Source organism: Amblyomma maculatum, unplaced genomic scaffold, assembly GCF_055883805.1.
Source record: "Amblyomma maculatum isolate TAMU_Amacu unplaced genomic scaffold, ASM5588380v1 scaffold_35, whole genome shotgun sequence".
Lineage (NCBI taxonomy): Eukaryota > Metazoa > Arthropoda > Arachnida > Ixodida > Ixodidae > Amblyomma > Amblyomma maculatum.
In genome coordinates this window covers 617775-628841 of record NW_028146760.1, presented here as the reverse complement: position 1 = coordinate 628841, position 11067 = coordinate 617775, and the positions used below count along the sequence as shown (strand labels likewise).

Below are 11067 nucleotides of genomic sequence, written 5' to 3'. Positions count from 1 at the left end.
CAAGTGACCTTGAAGTTGATATCGACGGTCGCACAGTCACTGACATAGTAGACACAAGAGCTGACTATTCAGTCATTAGTGGACCGTTAGCCTCTCAGCTCAGAAAAGTTACCACCGCTTGGAATGGCCCGCTGATTCGCCCCGCAGGTGGCAACCTGATTACTCTACCGAGACGATGCACTGCAAGAACAACAGTAAATGGGCGTACTTACCCCACCAGCTTTGTGGTCTTTCAGCAGTGCTCCCGCGATGTGATTTTAGGCATGGACTTCCTAAATGAACATAGGGCTATCATCGACCTGCGATTCAAGCTCATCAAGCTCTCTGCAGACAACGCCATTCCTGCTACGACGACGTCGACGCAACACATCGCTCTAAACGTTCTCGATGAAGAATTGACCGCCCCGCCCCGATAAAGCATCACAGTCTGCGCAGGTAGCGCGAACATCGAAACCGCTGAAGGCATCGTCGAAGGAAACATCCAATTGCTCTTAGAATGAGGTGTCGGCATCAAGAGAGGCATCGCGAAATTCAGCAGAGGTCAAGCTCAGGTGCTGATAACCAACTTCTCCGACGAATACCGGCATCTCAACAAGGGCACGACGATCGCTTTTCTCCAGGAATTAGCGGACCTCAAATATGTATTCACATTCCACGACCAAATGCTGGAAGACGTACCGGACCAATTTCGTCAGCCCACATATGACATCAACCCTGCATTGACCCACAGCAGGGAAGATCAGATTCTCAGTCTTCTTCGTAGCTACGGGGAGTGCTTCTCGCCATCATCGAAGGTACGACAAATACCACTGGCCAAGCACGGCATTATAACGGACGAACACGACCGACCTCTGCGCCAAAGCCCTTATCGTGTATCGCCGCGAGAACGGCAGGCCATTCGAGATCAAGTTGAGGAAATGCTGCGTGATGAGGTAATCCAGCCATCGAAGAGTCCCTGGGCGGCACCAGTCGTTTTGGTAAAGAAGAAAGACGGCACACTTCGCTCCGGCGTTGATTACCGCTGCTTGAATAGCATTACTAAGAAGTATGTCTACCCGCTTCGCCGCATCTACGACACTCTCGACCGGCTCTGCAATGCAAGGTACTTCTCATCGATGGACCTGAAGAGTGGATAATGGCAAGTTGAGGTCGACGAATGAGATCGCGAGAAGACAGCATTCATCACACCGGACGGTCTTTTTGAGTTCAAGGTGATGCCATTTGGTCTCTTCTCCACACCAGCCACATTTCAACGAGTAATGGACACGGTTCTGGCAGGCTTGAAGTGGCAGATTTGTTTGGTATATCTGGACGACGTTGTTTTCTTCTCGTCAAACTTTGAAGAACACCTAAAACGACTACACACAGTGCTGGAAGCCATCAGGTCATTGGGACTAACGTTAGAAGCAGAGAAGTGTCACTTCGTCCACGAAGAATTCCGGTTCCTAGGTCACATTGTTAGCAGGGACGGTATTCGCTCAGACCCGGAGAAAACAGCTGCAATCGCACAATTCCCACCACTTGCCGACAAGAAAGCTGTGCGCCGATTCCTTGGGCTGTGCGCTTATTATCGACGATTTGTCAGAAACTTTTCGCGGATCGCCGAACCGTTGACGCAGCTTACAAAGACTGACGTACCTTTTAAAAGGGAAGCGCCGCAAGGAGAAGCCTTCGATGAACTTAAGAGCCGCCTGCAATGCCCTCCTGTACTTGGCCACTTATCAAAGTGGCCAAGTACAGGAAACGCCGAGATCGAAATTCACACAGACTCGAGCAGTGCGGGCCTAGGAGCCGTTCTCGTCCAGAAGAGTGCCGGACAGGAGAAAGTAATCGCCTGCGCGAGCAGGTCCCTCACAAAAGCCGAAGTCAATTACTCGACGACCGAGAAGGAGTGCCTCGCGATCATCTGGGCCACTTCTAAGTTTCGTCCATACCTATATGGCTGACCATTCAAGGTGGTAAGGGACCACCATGCGCTCTGCTGTCTGGCCAATTTGAAAGATCCCTCGGGCCGCCTTGCCAGATGGAGCCTACGACTTCAAGAATTTGACTTGACTGTAGTCTATAAGTCGGGCCGAAAGCATTCCTACGCAGACTGCTTATCACGCGCTCCCGTCGGCGCTCCCCCGAAGGACGATGACGACGACGCCTTTTTAGGACCGGTAAGCGCCAGCAGTTTCGCAGAACAACAGCGATCAGACCCTGAGCTGAAAGCGCTAGCCGATTACTTAGAAGGAAAGACCACTTAACCTCCTGGTGTGTTCGGGTGACATTTATCATCGTTCACGTTAAGCAATGGCCTCCTTGTGAAGAACTTCGCAACAACAAGACCGCGCAGCTTCTTGTAGTGCCTAAAAACCTCCGGCAGGAAATTCTGCATGCGTTGCACGATGAGCCCACAGCAGGCCATCTCGGATTTGCGCGCACGTTGCGTCGAATCCAGGAGAATTATTACTGGCCGCGACTGCCTGCCGAAGTTGCCCACTACGTGAAGACATGTCGTGAGTGCCAACGACGCAAGACGCCGCCTATCAGACCAGCAGGACCACTAAACCCGATTCCGCCCCCAGACCTGCACTTTTAACAAATTAGAATGGATCTCCTCGGCCACTTTCCAGCTTCGTCTATTGGTAACAAGTGGATCATCGTGGCCACTGACTACCTTACCCGTTACGCCGAAGTAAAAGCACTACCAAATGGTACCGCGGCAGTAGTCGCCAATTTTTTGTCGACGAAATTCTCCTGAACATGGTGCCCCAGTAGTGCTCATCACGGTCGGGGGAACGGTGTTTACGGCAGAGTTCACGCAAGCCATTCTGGAATACAGTCATGCAAGCCATCGACGAACAACTGCGTACCATCCCCAGACCAATGGTCTTACGGAGCGCCTAAATAAAACGATCGCGGACATGATCGCCATGTACGTCAACGCTGAACACAAGACCTGGGACGCCATCTTGCCTTACGTGATCTTCGCGTATACCACGGCAGTCCAGGAGACGACCAGAGCGACCCCGTTTAAGCTTGTGTATGGCAGGGAGCCCACGACAACGCTCGACGCAATGCTGCCGCACGTAACCAACGAGGACAACCTTGACGTTGCCGCCTACCTGCAGCGTGCAGAGGAAGCCCGACGACTCGCACGACTACGTATTAAACGCCAAACGCGCACCGACAGCCGACAATACAACTTACGAAGGCGCCACGGAGATTACAATCCAGGAGACCAAGTGTGGGTTTGGACACCGATTCGCCGTCGCAGATTAAGTGAAAAGTTGTTGCGTCGATACTTTAGGCCGTAGAAAATCATTCGCAGGCGTCGGACCACTGGACTATGAAGTCATTCTCGACGAAACGTCAGCATCACAACGGCGACGCGCACGCCCAGAAATTGTACATGTTGTACGACTGAAGCCATATTACACGCGTTAAAGAATCTGTGGCGTTTAAACTCTGCAGTGTTTATGTTTAAGTTGCTTTGTTTTGGAACATCGAGGCGATGTTTCTATAAGGGGGATGGATGGATGGAAACAACTTTATTTAATAAAAAAAAAGTCTTCCAGGGTGGTCTCCTACTAGTCCAGGAGTCCACGGGCTTTGGCTTCACATAGAGCCCGATCGACCAGCCATTTCTGACCGGCGGGTTGAGCTGTCCGCAAAGCAGCCTCCCAGGAAGAAAACGTGGGATGGGGGATGGGGGGCACTGCCTGGGTGGAAGGACATTCCCACAGGTAGTGGAAAAGTGAGGATTTTGGCTCGCCACAGGTGTCGCAGTGAGGGGGCAAGCCAGGGTGAAGGCATGAGAGACGGTAGGGGGAAATGAAACAATTCGTCTGCAATTGTCGCCATGTAGCACTGGATAAGGGTGACAAGGTGCTGTGGGGTGGTGGCAGTGTCATGCGCTTGTGTTTGTAGAATGTGGTGATTTGGTGGTATGTATAGAAAGGACCGATGCGGCCTCCTGCGCGGAGTTGGGTGCCTGATCATCCGGGGCGCGGGTAGAGAGTTCTCGAGCTAGCGCATGAACGCGCTCATTACCGGGGATCGAGGCATGCCCTGGGATCCACGTTAGATTAACCGTTCGGTTGAGAGAGGTGGCGGTGGTAAGAATATGATGCGCGGCCGGTGTCGCCACGCCGTTTAGGTAGTGGGGGTATGCCGCCTGAGAATCTGTACAAATTTCGGTAATAGCTTCGTCAATGGCTGAATGGGCAAGCGCAAGTGCGATGGCGGCTCCTTCCGCTTCTGCAGGCGAATTAGTTCGAATAGTGGCGGCGGCCCCCACTCTGCCATCTTCGTAGGCAGCGACTGCAGTGAAAAATCCAACTTTAGAATTCCCTGCCGCGTCGACATAGAGGATATCAGAGCGGTTGCGGTATCTTTTGGTGTAATAGCTGGCTCTAACTTTCCGTCTTCCCTGATAAAGGCAAGCGCCCATGTTGCCTGGTAGGGGCTTCTGGTATATGTGATCCTGCGTGCCCGGAGAGATAATGAAAGGTGTAGCACTTGCTGGAGTGGCGATGGGTGGATTGAGACGGAGTTGTCGCAGTAGGCATCGTCCTGTTTCCGTGCGACTCAGGCGGACTAATTGGTTGGTGCGTTGAGCTTCTATTAATTCGTTCACTGTATTGTGACTACCAGTGGCCAGCAGACGTTCTGTGCTAACCGTCCGTGGAAGACGTAGGGCGGAGGTTACGGCCATGCGTATTAGGATGTCCGCCTGCTCTGTTTGGCGCTGAGTGAGTATATGATATGGGAGGTGGTATGTGATTCGGCTAATGATTAACGCATTGGTCATATTGAGGGTTTCGCGTTCCGACAGCCCATGGTTGCGCGCAGCCACACGCCTGATTAGTCCAGCAACCTGCTTAGTCTGTCTTTGCAAGAGTTGAAGGGTGGCGGTTGCATCAAGTGCGTTGTTAATGAGAAGGCCGAGAATCTTCATCTGAGACACAATGGGCACTGGGTTTCCGTACATGTGAAGTTCAATGGGGGGATCACCGGGTAAGGGTTTAAGCTGCATTAGTTCCGATTTAGTTGGGGAGCATCGGAGGCCTGTGTTTTCTAGATAGGTGGTGGTGATGTCTATGGCAGACTGCAAGATATCCTGGGCTGTTCCAAGGGATCCGCTTGTTGTCCAGAGGGTTATATCATCTGCATATAAGGCTGTGTGGAGCTCTGGTATAGCAGCAAGGGTCTTTGCTAATGGCGCTAGGGCAATGTTAAAAAGTAGCGCTGATAGGACCGCCCCTTGAGGTGTTCCGCGGTTAGGCAGGGGGAAAGGCTGGGAGGCAATATTCCCAAGGTAAAGTTGTGCCGTGCGGCCCTGAAGAAAGGCCCGAACATACTGCCATATGCGCGTGCCGCAGCCCGTGGTGGCTAATGTCGTCAGGATATGGTCATGGCTTATCGTGTCGAATGCCTTGTGAATATCCAGGGCCAGTATGGCGCGCGTAGAGGCTGTACGGCGCTTAGTGTGTAAGAGAGACTCTTTAAGGGCGAGAAATACGTCTTGTGCCGAGAGGTTTGGGCGGAATCCAAATTGAACATGGGAGAGAAAGCCTGTCGCTTCTAGGAACGGTTGCAGACGATTGAGAATGACATGCTCGAAGAGCTTGCCGACACAACTCGTTAAGGATATAGGGCGCAGGTTTTGAAGAGTGAGGGATTTGCCCGGTTTGAGTATAAATCGCATGCTGGCGTGGGTCCAGGTTGATGGGAGCGTCCCAGCGTGCCAGTGGTTATTAAAGAGTTCCGTGAGTTTCTGGAGAGAGACTTCGTCCAGATTGAGTAATGCCTTGTACGTTATGCCGTCCGGTCCTGGCGCCGTGGAGCGGTGAATCTTAAGGAGTGCTCGGCGAACTTCACTTAAGGTGATGTCAGCATCAAGTTCGGAGTTGGGCGGAGGTGGATTTAGTGGATCTGCTGACTGAAGGGATATGGGTATATAGGTGTCCCGTAGTTGACCAATTACGTCGGTGCCTTTTTGGAGTTCTAGCTGTATCAGACGTTGTGTGTTTACTTGTGTCTGTGCTTTAGTGGTTGTTGGATCTAAAAGAGCGCGTAGGAGGGCCCACGTGCGTTTAGTGCTTAATGTACCCTTGAGGTCGTTACGAAAGGTTGCCCAGTTTGCACGGGCTAAGGCGTTGGCGTATTCTTCTGCCTCACGAGTGAGAGCGGCTATGCGGAGTCTCAATTTACGATTGTGTCGCTGGTGACGCCAGCGTTTGAGAAGTCCCTGTCGGGCCTCCCATAGATGAGCCAGGTGCGGATCAACCTGCGGTGCAGTAGGAGTATTTTTAATGCGTTTGCTGTTCACCCGGATGGCCTCCACCAGGCGGTCTGTCCAGTCGGTGACAGTAGGGACTTCGATAGAGTCAGCTGCCAAGTATGAGCGCAATTTATCCCAGTCGGTGAGAAGGTGTGTGCGAGGGCTGAAAATCTTGGAATCGTAAGCGATAGTAGTGGACACTGGGAAGTGGTCACTCCCAAGGCTGTCTTGTAGCACCATATGAGATTTAACAATTAAATTTGGTGAGGCCCATGTGAGGTCCGGCGTGGTATCACGAGTGACACTTGTGCCGATGCGAGTAGGTACAGTGGGGTTTGTGATCAGGCCGAGGTTATGATCAGCCATTGCAGTAGATATTAGGTTACCTTTGGGTGCGTCTGAGGTGTATCCCCATTGCGTGTGCCGTGCAATAAAGTCCCCCACCACAAGGAGTTGTGAGGTGCGAAAGCAGCCCAGGATTCCCTGAATATATCTGCCTTTATCTTTAGGGTTGCTGTATGTGCTAATAATTGTGAGGCTGCTTGTTTGCCCGCGTGAGCTGAGCTCTATCGCGGTATATTGAGTGTCTTTACTGTCAGGCGTGCTTGTCGGTGTGCGGTCTAGCACCGGCATTGATGCGAGTGTGAGGATTGCCGTACGTGACGTAAGGGCTGCTGTCCGATAACCACGGATATGAATGCGATTTGTTTCCGTCTCTTGCAGAGCGATGACATGCGGGGGATTAGGGGACTTTGCGATATATGCTGCTAGTTGCGCTTGTTTTCGGCGTATGCTGCGGCAGTTCCATTGCCAAATTATTGTTTCTGTTTGCGTAGTGGATTCGCGTCGCTGCTGACGTTTTCGCGTGCTATTGTTCTGTGCCATGTTGCTGAGCTGCAGACGCTGAATGAGAGCAGGCTTCGGGTTGAACTACGCGCTGCTTGCGAGGCAATTCCTGATGGGGTACAAGTTCGAAAAGCTTGTTGATGCCGGCTTCATGTTTGTCCAAGCGTGTGTTGATCGTGGCTTCTATCCTCTCGGTCATGGATTGTATGAGCTGTGCCTGGGCTTGTATGAGCTGTTTCTGCATCGCTCCGATTTGTTCGGCAGCTATGGTGTTGATTATACTAGTAACTTCTGACCGAAATTCGGCGGAACGTATATATTGTTTCACTGCCTCTTGAGGTGTAATGGGAAGAATGGGAGGGTTAGGGGTTGGATTGGGTGAAGTAGCGGAGGCTACTTGGACGGACAACTCACCTTTTTTAGCAGGGCCGGCTCCTTTCTCGGGTGTGGCTTGCCGCGCCGACAGCGCCTCCTGGGTCTCCTTGATGCGAGCTGAGGACTCACTGGCTTTTGACGTAGATGCCTCAGACTCGGGTCTCGAACGCCAGACACTATGTTACAAACGCCGTATGAGGGACCACGGACGCTAGCTTCTTTACTGCGAACGCTGGACGCGGGGTCATCGTCTGGCCTGGCAGACACAGGGCGCGTCTTGAAACGGCGCTTGCATTGCGGAGCGCCAGTTTGATGGTTTTCTTTACAAATAACGCAGGAGGGCTCACAGTCATGGTCCATGGCTGGATTATGTGCTCCACATCGCGGGCACAGCGAAAGGCCTGTACCGGGGCAGACGTCCGGACGATGGCCGAGCTTGCGACAAAGGTTACAGGCTTCAACCTTGCGTCTGAAGGGAACGCAGCGGGTTACACATCCTTGATAAAGTATGTAAAATGGGACTCTGATGCCACGGAATGTGATCAGAACAAACTCGGTAGAGCCCATACGCCGACCCATAATGATGGTATCATGCCGGTCAAAGTCAAGAAGACTAGAAGTGATTTCCTCTGCGGAATGGTCCAAGGGAATTCCGTGGATGATGCCTCTGCACGAATTCAGGGGATCAGCGACGTGCGTGGCAACGTCGTAGGTAGTATTGTTAAACTGGAGGGCTTTAATTTTGTGATAAGCTTCAGTATGATGCATGTTAGGCGTGCTGATAAGGAGGGTGTTATTGACGGGATTAGGTCGAAATATATCAGCACTTGCTTCAGCAGTTGAGATTTTCGAGGCTTGCAGAACGGCTTGGCGAAGAGCGTGAGCAGGAATCTTGGAGCAGTCAAGGCCCCCGCGAAGACGAATAATAACCTTGTAGTCGCTGGCTGGTAATGGCGGTGGGCGAGGCGTGCGCCTGCGAGGCACTTGCGAGGTAGTTTCCTTCATCTCCGACTGGAGGGAGATGGATTTCTTGAGTGAAGGATTTCTTGAGTTTCGGGCGCATCTGTCGTGCACTACACGCCAGCTGCTGCCGGTGGCTTCTTCCGGGGAGATCTCTTCTCCATCGACCATGTATGCGTTGAGCATAGTGGGAGGGTAGGCCTAGGACGCTAGGCCTAGCAATGATGTCGGGGCCTAAGTCCCAATATCGGCCTGATTCCAGGGGAACGGCGCACAGTAACCAGATGATGGTGGTCCAGGGTAGTCTTGAGACACTCACGATGATCTCAAAAAATCTGAAAGTGCTTTCTTATAAGGGGGAGTAATGCCGTGAAACCTTCAAAACTGTATTTGTTGTTTTTCTACAGCCGCCGGCATACAGGCTTATCACTCTGATTTTGGATCGCGTATCAGTTTCGTAATCTTTGTTTGCTAATGCTCGATGTCGTGAGTCACACCTTTATCAGTTTTGTTGTAGCGCAAGATGCACCGAGATCTATCTCGACGATTCCGGCCACTCGTGTGTCTTTCCACATTGTTCCAGCCCGTGCTGGTAGCTGTTTGCGACGTTATCTAGATTGCTTTGTGCAGCCTTTAAATTGAGCGTTGACGAGTGTGACGAGCATTCCTTTTTCGACGATCGACCAACACGTTTGCCGCTATCGCCGCCGCCGAGTTGCTTAGTTCTTTTGCCGTCGCAAGTCAGCCCAATGAAGAGTTAGTTTCCGTACCATAGAGCCTGTGTCTTCATTTGTGTCATGAACCCTGGTCACCACCACGTGACAATATTGCGGGGCAGAAGTTTAAAATAGTGTACCACTTGAAATTAAAATGGGCAACAATTTCCTCTCCTTACAGCCATTGGTTGGATAGAGGATTATATCATTTCAATTAGCCCGACTTGTTCATTGACAAATTCACAGCATATATTCATCCCGTTTCCGGCACAAAGCCTGCCAGATTCCTCTTGAGATCAACCTGCAGGTGCAAGGCAACCCTATTCCGTGTACAGATTTTATCAGGATATTGGGCTTCCACCTACAGGCCAACTGCCGCAACTACACTGCGCTCCAATGCATCGACAAATCGATGGCACATATCTGACACCTTCTTAAGTGAGTCGTTGCAGCGGTGGCGTAGCGGTAGAACATCCGCCTCACATGCAAAAGGACCAGGGCTCAAATCCCGGCACCGCGCAATTCTCCACCGGATTAAATAATCCGCGTGTCGATGGAATCGCATAAACAGGTTTGGGGTGCGATGTGATGCCGGTGAACACCTCCACCAATGCACTCCCTCACCAGAACAGGAGTTGGCCACCCTGGTGCTGTAATTCGGAGCAACCTCTCATGATAAGCTCCATAACACCCCGGCCCTAAGTCACCAGCGCCTGCGGAACAACTTATCACGCCGGCGGTCAGACCTGTGGCGCAGCAGGGGGTGTTAAGAATTGCTGGCTCCGCTGGACAGGCCGCCGCTGGAAACTGACCCTGGCAACGTTTAACGCTAGAACTCTAGCTAGTGAAGCTAGTTTAGCAGTGGTGTTAGAAAGGTTGAGGGTTGCCGGAGAAGGGGTAGGCAGCGAACGCGATGGTTAGATGGCATCCTCGAGGCACTGCAGATGAAGTTATGTGATGTTAGGAAGATAGTGAGAGACCGGAAAGCGTGGCGTGACATGATCAATAGGGTCACGAACAGTCGGACACGACTGAACGACTGAACTGAACTAGAGAAACTAGAGGATATGAAATGAGATGTCATAGGGCTTAGGGAGGCTAGGAGACCGAATGAGGCATATACTGTACCTGAAGGATGGGCATATACTGTGTTATCGACGTTTACCAGAGAGGCGACAACTAGGAGTAGGTTTCCTTGTCAATAAGTATATAGCGGATAATATCGATGAATTCTATAGTATTAATGAGAGGGTGGCAGGCATCATAATTAGGCTTAATAAGCGGTATCAACTGAAGGTTGTACAGGCCTAAGCACCCACAGGTGATACAGCCGTTGCGAAATCAGGGGGTAGACCAGCCGTACGTGAATGTGCTGGAAGATATATATAGTGGCTGCACAGCAACTATAGTTCTGCATAAAGAAAGTAACAAAATTCCCATAAAGAAATACGTTGGGCAAGGAGACACAATCTCCCCAGTACTATTCACAGCCTGTTTAGAGGAAGTATTCAGACACTTCGAATGGGAGCAGTTAGGGGTAAGGGCAGACGAAGAATACATCAGTAATCTGCGATTTGCTGATGACATTCCCTTGATAAGAAACTCGGGGGATGAACTGCAAATAATGATTGATGACCTAGGCAGAAAAAGTAGAAAGGTAGGCTTGAAAATCAATATGCAGAAGACTAAGGTAATGTTCAACAGCCTCGGGAAGGAACGGCAGTTTACATTAGGTAGCGAAATACTGGAAGTAGTAGGCGAATATGTCTACTTAGGACAGGTAGTAAACGCAGATCCGGACCATGAAAAGGAAATAACAAGAAGAAGAAGATTGGGATGGAGCGCATTTGGCGAGCACTCGCAGATATGACTAGCAGCTTACCGGTATCGCTCAAGAGG

At 51.2% G+C, this 11067-nt stretch overlaps 1 protein-coding gene across 1 annotated transcript; it reads right to left on the bottom strand.

Annotated features, from left to right (window-relative positions):
* Positions 1–7510: 7510 nt before the first annotated feature.
* LOC146170847 (uncharacterized) lies at positions 7511–8638 on the bottom strand. Its single transcript, XM_084586742.1, has one exon. It carries the CDS (start codon positions 8636–8638, stop codon positions 7511–7513), a length of 1128 nt encoding a protein of 375 aa, XP_084442868.1.
* Positions 8639–11067: the final 2429 nt, after the last annotated feature.